The 15,106-nt window shown below is 45.4% G+C and overlaps 4 protein-coding genes across 4 annotated transcripts; 2 read left to right on the top strand and 2 right to left on the bottom strand.

The window, feature by feature from the left end:
- Positions 1 to 1,069: 1,069 nt before the first annotated feature.
- On the top strand, positions 1,070 to 4,390 carry cahz (carbonic anhydrase). Its single transcript, XM_077614494.1, has 7 exons — positions 1,070 to 1,236; positions 1,929 to 2,126; positions 2,924 to 3,042; positions 3,318 to 3,410; positions 3,708 to 3,770; positions 3,856 to 4,011; positions 4,105 to 4,390. Exons 1-7 carry the CDS (start codon positions 1,203 to 1,205, stop codon positions 4,222 to 4,224), a joined length of 783 nt encoding a protein of 260 aa, XP_077470620.1. The 5' UTR covers positions 1,070 to 1,202; the 3' UTR covers positions 4,225 to 4,390.
- Positions 4,391 to 6,498: 2,108 nt separating this feature from the next.
- LOC144085810 (uncharacterized) lies at positions 6,499 to 10,808 on the bottom strand. The gene is made up of 4 exons (XM_077615463.1): positions 10,349 to 10,808; positions 9,361 to 10,170; positions 8,332 to 8,418; positions 6,499 to 7,595 (listed from the first exon to the last, which is right to left on the bottom strand). Exons 1-4 carry the CDS (start codon positions 10,461 to 10,463, stop codon positions 6,523 to 6,525), a joined length of 2,085 nt encoding a protein of 694 aa, XP_077471589.1. The 5' UTR covers positions 10,464 to 10,808; the 3' UTR covers positions 6,499 to 6,522.
- Positions 10,809 to 11,603: 795 nt separating this feature from the next.
- epdr1 (ependymin related 1) lies at positions 11,604 to 13,264 on the bottom strand. Its single transcript, XM_077614495.1, has 3 exons — positions 12,908 to 13,264; positions 12,060 to 12,268; positions 11,604 to 11,948 (listed from the first exon to the last, which is right to left on the bottom strand). The coding sequence occupies exons 1-3, from the start codon at positions 13,168 to 13,170 to the stop codon at positions 11,755 to 11,757; spliced, it is 666 nt and encodes a 221-aa protein (XP_077470621.1). The 5' UTR covers positions 13,171 to 13,264; the 3' UTR covers positions 11,604 to 11,754.
- Positions 12,948 to 14,957, top strand: nol7 (nucleolar protein 7). The gene is made up of 7 exons (XM_077614498.1): positions 12,948 to 13,468; positions 13,683 to 13,743; positions 13,824 to 13,873; positions 13,936 to 14,022; positions 14,091 to 14,212; positions 14,391 to 14,468; positions 14,550 to 14,957. The coding sequence occupies exons 1-7, from the start codon at positions 13,284 to 13,286 to the stop codon at positions 14,618 to 14,620; spliced, it is 654 nt and encodes a 217-aa protein (XP_077470624.1). The 5' UTR covers positions 12,948 to 13,283; the 3' UTR covers positions 14,621 to 14,957.
- Positions 14,958 to 15,106: the final 149 nt, after the last annotated feature.

Below are 15,106 nucleotides of genomic sequence, written 5' to 3'. Positions count from 1 at the left end.
TTTCAAAAGGTCTTCAGTGTTTAGTCAATTAGTCAGGTGCAGAAAATGCTTAAGGATTTGGAATAATTGACATTTAAGGCTTTAAATCTATTTTTTCTTTTTTAGTTATTTCAAGAAAAAAATCGTCAAGAATTTAGTGAGGTAAAATTGTTAAGAGGAAATGCATTCATACTTACTGTAGTAAATCAATTTCTTACTCAGCCGCAAGGGGGCAGTAAATGACAATTTTTGGTGACTTAATGGAAGAGACCTGCGACAAATAATGGCGAAGTTCAAAAACATTTTAGGGAAACAATTTTAATTGGATGACATATTAGAAACATTACAAATATTTAAATATAATCGTATTTTGCGCTATCCTGCCTAAAATCTGCAACAAGAAGCTATTGAGCTGACCAGAAAAAGAAAATTGGATGATTCCACGCAAAAAGAGCAAAATATTTTTACAGTAGACTCAAAGTTGGAGGATTTCAATTCATACAAAATTCTATTGGAAGAAACATTTTGGATAGAACCAACATAAATCATGAAATAATCATGAATACATTTCCAATGATAAAAAAATATCATGAAACAATGTCCTTTCCCTAGCGTTAGAAAAGTGTCATTGCATCCCGAATAAAATGGCTCAATAACATTTTTTTGTCTTTCTGTAATAAACTAATGGGGATGATGATGATGCACAGAAGGCCAGAAATGTTACATTTAAAATTCAATCCGATGATCAAGAGCACAATTTAATATTTTTTTAAAGTGTAAAAAGGGCAAAAGCAATTTAAAATATTTACTCGAGTATAAGCACTTCATTCAAGTGATGCTAATTATTTGAAATAGTTGAATGTTTTGTACCTTATTTTTACGGTTCAGGGTTTGTGCATTTTATTTGTACTCTTCTTATAGGTCAAAATGAGTTTTGGGGCTAAAGTGATACTATATGAAAGAAGACCTGTGTTTGTGTTTATGCCTGAATTTGATATCTATCGCGGGTGGGGTGGGGGCTGTATACTTGGGGTGGTGTGTGGGTTGGTACTTGAGTTGTCCGCCCAGGGAGGGCATCATCTCAGCCAGGACCACCTCTGCCACTGGACATATATAAATAGCTCCTGCCGGCGTTGACCTTTCACTTCTCCATCTCCCTTTTATCATCTCAAAACCTCTTTTTTTTCATCTGGTGGCCGTCCGTCAAGCGCACACCAGCAAACATGTCTCATAAATGGGGATACGGACCCTCTAACGGTGAGTTCTATTATTCTTAAACTTATTACACTGGCAAACTTTGTCTATCTGTTGCATGGGGGATTTTTTAAAAAACGATTTTATACAATTCATGCTTGAATCTGTTTTATTTCTGTATTTAATTTTCATGCAATCGACATTTTCCTATTTTATATACGTGACTTTATAGATTTTTGGCAATTTTAAGAGCTTTTTTGGGGGAGAATCAACATTAAAGTTTCCTCCAGTGGACTGATTTGACATATTGGAGCACTTTGGCTACTCTTATTACTTGTAAACAGTGTAACACACAAAAATAATAGCGGTCATGCTGTTTTTGGACAGCATGACCGCTATTATTTTTCGCTACACTTTAGGGGTTAAAAAAATGGCTTTGCAATCATGATGCCATGCACAAAAGAGAAGAAAAAAATCCACAGAGATGGATGAAAGTATTTTGATATTAGCACGGCACTCAATCCTATTGATGAAAGTAATGACTAAAGTTATGTCATGAACTCAAAGGCCGCCATGCACTGTGATAGACGTCCAGACCATTTCTAGTGAGAGGAATTGCCCCCCTCCCGATTGAAATGGTTTGGACATTCACATTTTGATGGGAGGGAGGGAGGGTGTCTCTTGGCCAGAGGAAGAATAAACGCTTCTAATCCTTTGGCCAAGTTTGTCACTAAACGGATTGTGGCTTTCCGCAGGGCCGGACAAATGGGAAGAAGGTTACCCCATCGCCAACGGCCCCCGGCAGTCTCCCGTGGACATCGTCCCGAAGGACGCCCTGTTTTCTGCCTCCCTGAAGCCCCTGAAGCTGAAATACGACCCGTCCAACTCCACCGGCATTCTCAACAACGGCCATTCCTTCCAGGTGGACTACTTGGACGACGTGGATTCGTCCAGTAAGCCGCATCTCAATGGAGCCGCGTAGCGTCTATCCAATGGCGCTTTGGTCGTCCACGTCGCGTATTATCTGGCTGGCTACAGTAGCTTGTTTACGCCCCCACCCCACCCCGCCGCGTGCGGGGCGGCAGATAATGACACGCCGTGACGTCGCCGCCCCTTCATTTGCGTCATTATATCTGTCGGGCGGGGAAAACAGCGCCAGGTCCGTAGAGAGCTGGGATGGGCTCCGGCACCCTCCGCGAACCTCGTACGGACCGTGAATGGGTAGAATGCTGAAAAGATTTCCGTGTTTTGGTCAATCAATGTTGACATGTGGTTTTCACTAGCACAACACATACTTAACAGTGAATGAGCAAATAGCATTTTTCCCTTAAAAAAAGAAAAAGTGGCAAAAAAAAAATGCTGTATTACTGTAAGTATTTTTTCATTAGTAGTTTTTTTTTAACTAAAATCGTTTTTTAATTTATTTCTCCTTTTTACTTTTATTTACAATTTTGGAATAAACAAAAACATAATAAATATTCTTTTCAATTTATGATTGAACAACTGAAACGAGAGCATTTAAGATCCAGGGGGTCATATTTGAAATAAATTGGACGCTCATGTGGACCCTCACACACAGGAAATGAGTTAACGCATAGTTTTGACAAAGCAAAAATACATCGAATACCACGATTCGTTCGCCTATTGACCACGAGATGTCGCCATTGCGCTTCACGGGACCGCTTGGAACGCACTACGAATTCGTAAAGTATACATCAATAGCATTCATTTCCGCTTTGTTTGTCCCCAGCCCTGACCGGAGGTCCCATTAGCGGAACTTACCGTCTCAAGCAGTTTCATTTCCACTGGGGAGCCAGTGACGAGAGGGGTTCCGAGCACACCGTTAATGGTGTCAAGTTCCCCTGCGAGGTGAAGAGAAACACACACACACACACACACACAAAGACTATCATAATTTGTCACGTTAAAAAAAAAATCACCTATTCAGCTATCGTGATGCGAATGATACTCGTTGACGTCCAATCCATTTCAGGCGGGACGGCCATTAAATAAAGCACTTCAAATGGATTGGACGTAAATTGAGACCTCCAAAGTATTTTGGCAAGGCTCTTACCAAATGAGTTGATTTCAGCGCCATTTTCGTCCAACGTGATGACTGACGGTCCTTCTCGCCTTTCTTTCAGCTTCACCTGGTGCACTGGAACACCAAATATCCCAGTTTCGGGGAGGCGGCCAGTCAAGCCGACGGATTGGCCGTGGTCGGGGTCTTCCTCAAGGTGGGTCTTGCGTGGCTTTTCTCCGGCCGCTCTTGCTTTCGTGCAAGCTAGCCAGGCTAACTGCAGCCACGAATGATCGGTTGCTCGCCGCGTCGCCATTGGCCGGCGACGCGTTCGGGCCTACTGGTGGCGGCAGTCCAGAGGCTCCGGCACGCCCGCAAGGATCAGCATGAATGGCAGCGTGAATGATCGAGTCCCAAAACGCTGCTTTTGTCTGCCATGAATCCAGCCAGCTTCATTCAAAATGTTTTCTTTTAAATGGCGTGAAAAAAAAAGACTTATCAATCCTCCATCCAGATTGGTGCGGCCAACCCCAAACTGCAGAAAGTCTTGGATGGCTTGGATTCCATCAAAACAAAGGTGAAACCATGAAAAGATGCTCGGATGACGCTGAAGGTGAGGATGAGTATTTTCATTTGTTTTTTTGTGTTTTTTTGGACTGCAGGGAGCGCAAAGCACTTTCCCAAACTTTAACCCCGAGAGCCTTCTGCCCACGTCCCTGGATTATTGGACGTACGACGGCTCCCTGACCACGCCGCCGCTTTTGGAGAGCGTCACGTGGATCGTCCTCAAGGAGCCCATCAGCGTCAGCCCCGCCCAGGTACCGTTGGGGCGGTTGAGACGGGGGAGGGGGTTCTGGAGTTCTGGTTTCTGGCCTTTCGGCTTGCCCCACGCACGCCTTCTCCGTCCGCAGATGGCCGCGTTCCGCCGCCTGCTCTTCACCGGGAAAGGAGAGGAGGAGTGCTGCATGGCCGACAACTACCGGCCCCCCCAGCCGCTGAAGGGACGCCAGGTCCGCGCCTCCTTCCGTTAGCGAGTTGCTCCGCCGAGCGGCTCCAAAATGAACGCCGAGAGAGAGAGTTCCTTCCATCTGGCCACTTTGAGGGACGCCTTGGTTTGGTGGTGCCGTTTCTTCCCATGTCCAAGAAATGCTTGGCCTTCACAAAGGAGAAAAAACACAATAAAATCAATGGAGCATTTTTCTGGGGCGTGCTTTTTCTTCTTTAGTGGAACAGACATTTTGCAAAATTGGAGGTGTATCGTCACTTTTATGACACAATATGTGCTGGTCAAAGCCTTAAGTGCATCTTTCTTATCCCTCACTTTGAAGCCTGCATCTTAGCGTCTCGAACCTTTTTATTATTGGACTACAATTATAATGAATGAATAGCATCTTCTAAAATAAAAGTAGTCATGTCTGAAAATAATCAAAAATAAGCAAGTTTGTATTGAAAAGGCAGGAAATAAGCCTTGATCATTCCGTTTAAAAAATAATAATAATCAAACTAAATAAATGTTGAAAAAAATGTGTGGCTTATATACAGATAGATAAATAAATAATGCCCCCTGAACAAGAATAGCATCTACATTTCAAGTCATATAAATTAGCACAAACAATAATCTTCAATATGCATCATTTATTCAGTGGCGACATTTGATATTTGATAAATTGACACCCGCTCCCCCCAACTCAAAAGGATTGGACGCCGACGAGAGGTAAACCGGAGGTAAAAAAAAAAAAAAAAAAGTTGCAGGAAAAATAATTATCAGAACACTTTAAATTCCTTTTTTTTTCTCGGCGGACCTTTGGAAAAAAATCGACACGTTTGAATGCGATCTGAAATCATTCCAAAAAACATCAAAGACCCACCGTGATAAATCAGGAACTCATCGACCTGACTCTTTTTGTTTTACATTTTTAAGATGACAGACTCAAGTTTAACATCTAGAATTCTGAACAGACAAAATAATGTTCATACTAGGCATCCTCCAATCACATATATTCACATACGGGTCACTGGATTTGAGAAGCTTCCAATATCGCTATATTATTCGTCCTCAACGTCACATTTTTGCATTTTTGGTGAATATCATGCATGGGCCATGCTATTATAACGAGGTGCGGTCGGTCCACCCTGTTATCACTCGAAGGCAATAGAGCTGTGAAAAAAAAATATATATGCTTTATCAGTGCTTGTTCACGCAGACTTATCAGACGGGGACGCCAAGACAGCCCAAACGTGACGCGCGTCTAGCCCCTAGCGTCCACGTATGTATTTCTTCCATTCCTAATCTCTGCATTCAAGCTTTAAAGAGGATGGGAATATCCAGCGATGGGTTGCGAATGGCCGCCGAACCACTGTACAACCCGCATTTTTTTTCCGAAGAATAACGGTCCCCACCAATTTAGCGGTTTTAAATTGATCTCCGCCGGTCACGAAAACAAGGGCCATTTTGTTTTACCGATGAATTTGCCGGTCACAAAGGAAGTAGATGAGAGTGATGTCATCGGTGGAGCGCAGCCTAATTCCTCTGCTAAAGCTGCGCAACAAAGCAAATCCGATGGGGACGACTAACGAGGCCGTTTGGCCAACAATTTCAAAGGGTGCCGTGTTCCGTGTCCTTTGTCGCTGAACAACAACAATCGCTCGATTCATAATTCCACACAAAGAGAGCGTGCTGGCTTCTTTTAGAGAACATCTAGCATAAGAAAATGCTCTTTTGGCTATCAATGACGGTCCAGGGTAGGCTCCGGCACCCCCCAGCGACAAATGACTGAGCACTCTCAAACATATTGGGCATTTTAATTCTAGCAAAAAAAATAAAAGACACATTGGTCCACTGACAGGCCTATTTAGACTGTTATTTATTAAATAAATACTTGTCTATTTTTAGTTTAGTTCTTTTTTACGTTCGGAGTGAAAAGCGGCAAAGAATTTGGGGTTACGCCTCCACATTAATGTGTTCTAATCCTAAAGGCAGTGTACTTATTACACATATTACACATATTTCAATGGACAGTGTCCATTGAAAAGAGTCATTTCTTGAATGTGCCTCCCCCTAGCGGACAAGACTCGTAAGTGTTCAAGAGGTCTCAAGTCACTGCGGATTGATTGGCTGATGTGACAATCATCACTACTAAGTTCAAGGTCAATTCAATAAAACCAACTCCGGTTCATACACGGCAGCCAATCAATGCTCTTTTTCCAGTCTGTGTTTTTTTAAATTAGCGTTCCTGGTAAAGCTTTGGCCGCAGGCGGGGCAGGCAAAGGGTTTCTCCCCGGTGTGTTTTCTGGCGTGCAACCAACTCCGGTTCATACACGGCAGCCAATCAATGCTCTTTTTCCAGTCTGTGTTTTTTTAAATTAGCGTTCCTGGTAAAGCTTTGGCCGCAGGCGGGGCAGGCAAAGGGTTTCTCCCCGGTGTGTTTTCTGGCGTGCAGCGTCAAACTCGACTTGATGGCGAAGGCCCGAGCGCAAACGGAGCAGGCAAAGGGTTTCTGGCCGGCGTGCGTCCTGGCGTGGCGCCTCAGACTCGTTTCGGCCGAGAAGACTTTGGGGCAGAGCGGGCAGGCCAAGCTTTTGCCGCCGCCGTGCGCCCTCACGTGGGATTTCAGACTGGACCTGTCCGAGTAAGCCTTGCCGCACGCCGAACAGACGAAGGGTTTCGCGCCGGTGTGGATCCTCGTGTGCGTCGCCAGATTGGTCTTGTCCGAGAAGCTTTTGGGGCAGGCTGGGCAGCGGAAAGGTTTCTCCCCGGTGTGCGTCCGTGTGTGACATTTCAAGCCGGCCGCGGTGGAAAAGTGCTGGTCGCAGAGGGAGCAGGCAAAGGGTTTCTCTCCGGTATGGCCTCGGGCATGTCGGGTTAAATTCATCTTGGCGGCGAAGCTTTTCCCGCAGACGGAGCAGGCAAAGGGTTTCTCTCCGCTGTGGATCCTGGTGTGCTTGTTCAAGTTGCCCTTGGTGCTCAGCCCTTTGCCGCACTGAGAACACTTCCAGCGGCCTTTCTCGCTTTCGCCTGTCGGGTCGCCCGGGGCAACCTCGCCGGCATCCTCCGTCACGTCGCCGTCGGATAGCGGCGCCATGAGGTCGCCCCGGGGGCCTTCTTCGTCCTCATCCCCAGTCACGTCGGATAGTGGCGGCAGGAGGTCGGCTTGAGGGTCTTCTCCGTCGCCCTCGGATAGCTGCGCCGCGGGGCCAGCCCGGGAGGTGACGATCGGAGGCTCCTCCACCACGTTTCCCTCGCTCGAGTCTTCCGCTTCCTTCTTCAAAGGGGCAAAGGTCGAGGGAAACTTGCAGATGGCATTGTCCTCCTCTTCCTCTTTGACGGACAGGGCTTCCGGTTCTTCCTCCCGTTTAACGGGAAGGTCCGGGGGTTGGGGAGGGGGATATTGTGGGCTGACATCTATGTGTCAAAAGAAGAACAACACATTTGTGTTTGTACGAGTTAAATCTCTGGCCGCAAAGTTTTGAAAGTGATCCTAGGCAGGGGCGGCCCGGTGGGGCGAGTGGCTAGCACGTCAGCGTCACAGCTCTGAGGTCCTGGGTTCAAATCCAGGTCATGTCCATCTGTGTGGAGTTTGCATGCTCTCCCTGGGCCTGCGTGGATTTCCTCCGGGTACTCCGGTTTTCTCCCACATTCCAAAAAGATGCATGGGACGTCGGGCCCCGTCTACGGTAGTGAAATATCATTCAATGCTGCGTCATCCTAATTCAAATGTAAGGGATGTGTTCATGGGCAGATTGGAGGAAAGATATTTTTCATGGAAAAGGTTACGGGTTTATACTCCTGGTTTATCGGAACAGTTGGTACGGTCAGTGAATCGCTCCGGCAACCCTCGTGAAGTATGTATTATTACTTAGGGGGATTTTCAAGTGCCAGCTGTACAGGTGCTATGTTAAAAATATCGCTTTGCAATAACTTTACGTTGCACAATGAATAATAGCTTTTTTGGCCACCAGTCCTACAAAATGCTCTTCTAGGGTGTTAAAATCTACAGGAAGTCAGAAAACAGTAGGCGTCTAACGTCGTCAATCGCAACCGTGGAGTTAAATCGACGCACTTTATGAGGAAACAATAGGAATAACAATAATTCGAAGGGCATTAAATGCATGGAAAAATTGATATTTCCGAAACAAACCTGCAAGATGCTGGAAAAGCTTTGGTTCACATCCACCAAATAGTTCCTCCGCTGTCGGCCTTGCACACATTTTGAAATGTTTTCGATCTCTATGTGGACAAAAAAAACAAGTTAGCGGCGAGCTAAGCTAGCAGATTTTCAAGTTGCAACAAGACGAGTTTAACGAGACATAAAGACATTTAAAATGGCGTTTGAGTACGGTGAAGTTGTAAAAGGCTTACGGTGTGTCGGGTTTTAAGCTCGTTTATGACATTTCTGGAATAATTTGTGTTCCGAAGGCGATTTGGTACGTGCTCTGACATCTACGGAAATGCTACAAGGTGTTCCATGCCGGCGTCATCATGTGACGGCGCCTATTGATGACGTTGCTTTCCTCGGACTTGCTTTATTTCCGGGCAAAGTTTCATTCAAAATAATCGCCAATACGCGTATAGTAATATTTGTTAAGATAGACCACAGTTGTGGAATTGCACGTGTACCATCAGAATACGTTTATTGCTAAAATGATCTTTAATGAAAACTTCTGTTGTTTTCGATAAAAGGTAGAGAATCAGAAATTAGACATTAATTTGAAAATTAAAAACAACAATAGAAATAGATCTGTTTGTGTTTACGTTTGTCATTGAAATAAAATACAAATGAATAAAATGATCACTGCCATCCCTCCCGGTCAAATTTGGTTAGACATCCATTGCTGCCATTGGCAGCCAATGACTTGAAATGAAAAGAACGCTCAGTTTTCACATTTTCTTAAGAGAAAATGAGTTGTTCTAACGTTTTTATTTGAATAAAAAAAATCCATGATTGCTGCCAGGACTCCCAATCAAATCACATTGGACATTTATTGCCGTCAATGGCAGCCTGAAAATCAAGTCCAATTTTAAAACAGAATTAAAGCGACCGTGATTTTATTTTTGGTGTTGATCTCTTTATTGAACATGACGGCTAGGTTTTCCCAAATGGTTCCCCCTCATGGCTGCAGCCAAAATTTTCCCATCAACAAATTGATCAAAATGACTCGGCCGGATCAAAAGTCACGGGACGGTGAACGGTCCCTAGAAAAATGGCCGCTTCTTTTCCTGTGCGTCGCGGCGTGTCGCTCTAAACTTTGCTTGTAGGAAAATTTCCTGCCGCAGACAGAGCAGTCAAACGGTTTCGCCCCAGTGTGGCTTTTAACGTGCGTCTTCAAATTGGACGGATCGGCGAAAGTCTTGCCGCACGCCGGGCAGGCGAAATGTTTCTCGCCGGTGTGCGTGCGGGTGTGCTTTCGTAAGTTGCCCTTGTGAGAAAACCTTTTGTCGCAAATCAGGCAGGAGAAGGCCTTCTCGCCGCTGTGCGTGACGGCGTGTTTCCTCAAGTTGCCGTTAAAAGAGAAGCTCTTACCGCAGAGCGAGCAGGCGAAGGGCTTGTCGCCGCTGTGCGTGGCGGCGTGCTTGGTCGCTTTGCCCTTTTCCGAAAAGCATTTGCCGCAAACGGCGCAGGCGAACGGCTTCTCGCCGCTGTGCATCCGCGCGTGTCGGGTCAAAGTGGTCTTTTGCGAGAATCCTTTGCCGCATTCGGAGCACATGTAAGGTTTTTCGCCACTGTGGACCCGGGCGTGGATCCTCAGAGTCCTCTTGGAGGAAAACCTCTTCCCGCACTCGGGGCATTGCAAGCGCTCGCCGTCGCGGTCGATCTCGGGGCCCGGCGACCCGACGTCTCGGGTCCGGGACGCCAGCTCGTCGTCGCTCGGACCTTCGTCTTCGCTCTTTAAAGGGACAAAGATGAACGGCGGGCCGGTCGTATCCACTTCTTCTTTAACTCGGGCCGGGTATTGCTCTCGGGTCTGGAGGGACTCCTCTGGAAAAAGATATTTTTCCTAATGACACATTTTTTTTACTGTTAAATAAAACCTTTTTATGACTACATGAAGCAGCTGGGATGCAAAATATAACAGTGACTTGGTGGGAAAATGATTTCTTTTTAAATAGATTCTACAAAGAAAGATATTTTCTGACGTGACATAAATTGTCCAAACCTGCAACTGGATGGGAGAGAAGGCGATGCTGCACTTCTTGTTCCTGTCGCTCTTTCTCCTCTTTTCGCCCACACAGCAGGTCCTCCGCGTGCTCGGGGGTAGGCCTGGCACACATTTTTACACTTTGCAACACTTTGTGAAGCTCGCTCTTTGCCTGACGTACGTGTCGTGTCGGGGTAACGAGCTAAGCTAACCTAACCGGAGCCGAGTTCGGCTAACCCGAGCTAAACTGAGCTAACATGAACGGGGCTTCAACGAACAAGAAGAATGTATCCTGACAAGAAGATTTAACAAACATTGTACTGTAAAGTTAGCGAGAGACTGACGATGTCCAAATGCAGGTCCACCCAGGACTAATTAAAAGACACATCTTAAGCAGAGATCGTGTGGATTTGTCACTACGGGAAATGTAGCGGAAAGAGATTTCATAGTAACGGAAGTTGTACTACGTCACCGATAGCACCACTCATAGATACACACTATTATATACGCTACTAAATATCTGATGCATGCGTTAAGCCAACGGGGACGACTGTCATCAGGTGTCGGCCATTTTGCGTCGGGCCCGTAGAGTGAGGGAAGGAATAGTAGTATATACACTTAGAAAAATGGTTACTATATATTCTACCCAATTTTTGATTCGCACACTCACTCATAGGCGCAGTGAATTAAATTCATACAAATTTGGAAAATTCTTCATGTGTATATACGTAAATATTTAAAAAATAATACATAAATGAATATATTTTAAGACAAACATTTGTTTGAAACAAGAATTTTCCCTGCAGTATCGGTTTCTGAAGTTGGTTAGTCATAACAATAAAAAAAATCTCAACCTAATTCTTTAATGTACAAAACCCTTGTAATTGTTTATGAGTGGGAGAAGGTGTGCAATAATCAGGAATTATTGGAGGTTTGTACAACATTGGTTATATATTTTGTGAATTCCTTGTTCATTAAAAATATGAGCTTGTGTAAATGTGTCTAAAGTGAAGAGTCAGGAATTATTAAAAGTTGGTACAGCATGTTATATATTTTGTGAATTTTGATACAAAGTTAATATTGTTTATTATACCTCTATATTTTACTCACGAATTGACCTCATTAGAAGTATTTATATTTTACTTACTACATTACTTCATTATACCTCTTGATGCTTCTTTAAAGAAATGTTTATTTGTTTTCAATGTTGAAAGAGGATGAATATATATTATTACAACAAAATGTAATTTCTGGAAATTTAGTGAATGCACACTTTTGCGGGCCAGGCCAAAAGACGCGGAGGGCCGAATCTGGCCCCCGTGCTGCCATTTTGACACCGGTCGTGGGTTTTATTGTAAGGTGCAGAATGTTTTCAACACAAAATCGACAAAAAAACAAACCAGAAAAGGGCGTTTTCGGTTGGCTCAGCACAGCGGCCGGTCGGCGGCGTCCTCCGTCGCCGCTTGGCACCCAGGTGGCGGCGTGAAGACCTCGGGGTCGCTGATGCCCAACTTGATGTTGAAGAAGCGCGTGGAGGTGGTCACGCTGGTGTTCTTGATGTACGTCTCCTGCACCGGGTAGCAGTCCAGCAGCGTGTACACGCCCACCCACGTCTCGTCTGCCACGCCCCCAAAAAACAGACGCAATTATTTTTTCCGAGCCATCGCGCTCTCGACGATTCGTTAAAGCTCTTTAATTAGACCAACGATGTCAACGGAGGCGAACTCACGTTTCCTGGCCGGCTTCCGGTCCGACCACTCCTGCACTTGCACGTTGTCGCCGGGGCCACCGATGAGGTACTGGTCCTCGAAGGTGGAGTTGTCGGGGATGTCGAAGGGGTCCCAGGCCTCGCTCAGCCCCATCTTGGTGCATTCTTGCGTCTTCTGGTCGATTCGGAACATCAGCATGCTGTCGTACAGGTAGATGAACTCAAAGTACCTGGGACAAATATCAGCCAATGGGTTAACTGGGAAGGGCTGGCGGCGGAGAAAGACTTCAGCACAAGAATTTCTGGGCGTACTTCCGAATGAGGCCCCCCAAAAAAGGGGGGCGAAGGATAATGCAAATCCCAAAAGGGGGGACCAAAAGTATTTTGGCCTAGGCAATGCATTCTTTTCTTTTTCTTAAATGAACTTTAGCGTGTTCTTGGGGCCCATAACCAGGTGATAACACTTTTTAAAAATGTATTATTCATGATAATTGATCTATTTGAATGGATTTTAAGACGTGACATTGTGTAGGGCACACTAGCAAATGACCCAAAACGTTATGAGGTGAAGTTATTTATACCTAAGCGAAATACGATCACTCCGGGTTCATAAAAGGCAATCGGTGCACTGTTTTGAGCAAACAAATCAAGTGCGAGCATGTTGAGTCCTGTCACGTTCAAGCTTTAGTCAAGTATGACAACAGGAAGGAAAAAAAACTAAATCAGTGGCAAAACACAACATATCCAGCAGAACCTCAAACTTTTTTTGCGAGAAATCGACATGTAGTGGATTGATTATGATTATTTTTTTTGTGAGTAGACCTTATTTACACGTGTTCGACATAGACGTAAAAATGAAAGATGTGCACCTCTGACAGGGCGTGTGCTTCTTGTGCTGCTGCAGCACCCGCAGTCTGTGGTTCTGGCCGTCGTAGGACACCGCGGCCCGGGTGTTTCTCCCAGTGCCGTGGTCGTACACGACCCACCGGCCCTCCCACTGCAGCGGGGCCAGGCAGGGCGACGCACGGGCCGAGGCCGACGGGAGGCCGAAGACGGACACATCGGCTTTACGGCAGCCCAGCAGCAGGACCAGCGGCACCAGCTGGAGCAGCAAGACGCTTGTAGCCCGCATTGTACGTGGCGTCTCTTCTCTTCTCTTCTCCGAGTAGCGGAATACTAGTTGGCTTGGCGCGACGGATGTGAGAAACTCCCATTGCGGAAGCTGCGTCACGATCCGCCGTAAAGATGGCGCCCAGTCAACGTGCCACCAAGACCAAGCTCTCCAAAATGGACCAAAGCCACCATTTGACGGAGCCTTTGTGTTTGGAATTGAGCTGCAGCGACGAGGAGCCCCCCGAAGAGGTTACCTTTAAGGACTCCAAGACCAAGGCGCTGCGGAGCGTTGAACAGATGCTAAAAAGTGCCAGAAGGTAAGCTAGCTAGCTAGCTGCTAGCCGGGCTCCATGGTGGCGATAGCCGAGTGGACGTAAACACAACACACACTCGTCCTGTTTATCTTTTTAAAACTTGGGAAGTATCGAGCACATATTTTGACACGTGAGCAAGAGTCACCCAATTTTGAGGATCTGCTAATGTATTAGTGCTTTAAAAATTCGTGTGGTTTTGATTTTAGTATGTTTACAGAGAGAAAGAGTTGCTGAAGGAGAAGAGGAAGAAGAGGCAGCAACTGTTCCAGGAGCAGAAGGTGCCTTCATTACACTCACAAATGGCCACTTTGGACTTGACATTCTTTTTTTAACAATTGTTTTCTTCCCATTCTGGCAGAGAAAGAAACTTCTCTCCGCGGAACTTCTGGAACAAATTGATGCATCAGAGTACGTTTTGCGTCCGTCTTCATATGTTGGCGCGCATTATTGATTTTATTTTGACATTTTAGGAAGCAAAGCCAGCAAGAAATTGGGGACGACCCTCCAGAGGAAGAGGAGATAAAAGACACGAAAAAACGACTTTGGAACTCCAAAAAGTAAGAAAAGGCACTTGCTGGCTGCCATCCACCACGATAGATGTCAAATCCACTTCTTTTTTTCCTAGACTGAAGGGGAACTGCAAAGTGACAATGGCAAAGAGTCAAGAGTCGTCCACCTTCCAGCAGCAGGTGGCCAAAGATTTCTTTCAGTCGCGGCTTTACGGCGCCGGATGTCACCGCACCACCAGTAAGTCCTCGTTTCTTACTCCAAACGTTCTCTGGTTTGGTTACGCTCCGTGTTTACGTAGGAAAATAAGCACGACAAAGCCAAGATTCATTCTGATTCAGATTTGCATGAATTCCATTTTACGTTTATCATTATGAATGGAAGGCAACGAGTTAAGGGGGGCGCTTTTTCCTGTTAGGCAACCAGATGCTGTCCCTTCAAAATAAGACGGCGAGGAATAAAGGTGCAGCAGTTGATTTTGTCAAGAGCCAGTGGGGTGAGAATAAAAACAATTTAAAAAGGAGAGGGGGGGAAAAGCCCAATATTAACCTTCACTTGTTTTTTTTCCTTCTTTCAGCTCTTGAGCAAAAAAGCAAAGCAGAAAAGTTGAAGCTCAGGTGGATTCACAAGCATATTCCCTCCAGCTGATTGGACGCCTGCAAAGACACACCCACTTTGCCCAGACAGCGTTTTGGACTTTGGGGACATTTGGTCCACCGTGAGGTGGAACACAGTCCACTTCCTGTTTTTTAAAAACGTGACAGCTGGATTGCATTTTTGCGGTCATTTGTGGGTCATTGCGGACTGACAGGATATGAGAATTAACGGGCATGGGTGTCCAATTTATTTTAATAGAAGGCACGGGTGGTGTCTTAGATGTTTATCGCCCACAATTGTTATTAAAAGCAGTTAATGTTCATGCAACTATGGTCAACTCTCGTTGAAGTGGGAAGGAGGCAGCGAATAAACGTTTGTTGGCAATGGCATACAATGTGTTAAGTCGTTTTTTGTTACAATTAGTCAAATACGCAGTAATTTAGTACAAAAAAAGATGTACCAATACTTGATAATGACGCAACGCACAATTTCAATTAAAATGAAATTCCCTGAGTAATAACGCAATTTGCATGGGCG

This window comes from Stigmatopora argus, chromosome 12 (assembly GCF_051989625.1).
Source record: "Stigmatopora argus isolate UIUO_Sarg chromosome 12, RoL_Sarg_1.0, whole genome shotgun sequence".
Classification (NCBI taxonomy): Eukaryota; Metazoa; Chordata; class Actinopteri; order Syngnathiformes; family Syngnathidae; genus Stigmatopora; species Stigmatopora argus.
This window is presented reverse-complemented; position numbering and strand designations above follow the sequence as displayed.

Excerpts from the sequence above, each read along its gene's own strand:
- cahz (XM_077614494.1), top strand. The coding sequence starts at position 1,203 with ATGTCTCATAAATGGGGATACGGACCCTCTAACG. Across the intron at positions 1,237-1,928 it reads GGGATACGGACCCTCTAACG|GGCCGGACAAATGGGAAGAA; the intron begins GTGAGTTCTATT and ends GGCTTTCCGCAG. Across the intron at positions 4,012-4,104 it reads TCAGCGTCAGCCCCGCCCAG|ATGGCCGCGTTCCGCCGCCT; the intron begins GTACCGTTGGGG and ends CTCCGTCCGCAG.
- LOC144085810 (XM_077615463.1), bottom strand. The coding sequence starts at position 10,463 with ATGTGTGCCAGGCCTACCCCCGAGCACGCGGAGGACCTGCTGTGTGGG. Across the intron at positions 10,171-10,348 it reads TCTCTCCCATCCAGTTGCAG|AGGAGTCCCTCCAGACCCGA; the intron begins GTTTGGACAATT and ends ATCTTTTTCCAG. Across the intron at positions 8,419-9,360 it reads TTCACCGTCCCGTGACTTTT|ATCGAAAACATTTCAAAATG; the intron begins GATCCGGCCGAG and ends GTCCACATAGAG.
- epdr1 (XM_077614495.1), bottom strand. The coding sequence starts at position 13,170 with ATGCGGGCTACAAGCGTCTTGCTGCTCCAGCTGGTGCCGCTGGTCCTG. Across the intron at positions 12,269-12,907 it reads AAGCACACGCCCTGTCAGAG|GTACTTTGAGTTCATCTACC; the intron begins GTGCACATCTTT and ends TATTTGTCCCAG. Across the intron at positions 11,949-12,059 it reads CCGGAAGCCGGCCAGGAAAC|ACGAGACGTGGGTGGGCGTG; the intron begins GTGAGTTCGCCT and ends GGGGCGTGGCAG.
- nol7 (XM_077614498.1), top strand. The coding sequence starts at position 13,284 with ATGGCGCCCAGTCAACGTGCCACCAAGACCAAGCTCTCCAAAATGGAC. Across the intron at positions 14,023-14,090 it reads CGACTTTGGAACTCCAAAAA|ACTGAAGGGGAACTGCAAAG; the intron begins GTAAGAAAAGGC and ends TTTTTTTCCTAG. Across the intron at positions 14,213-14,390 it reads CGGATGTCACCGCACCACCA|GCAACCAGATGCTGTCCCTT; the intron begins GTAAGTCCTCGT and ends TTTTCCTGTTAG.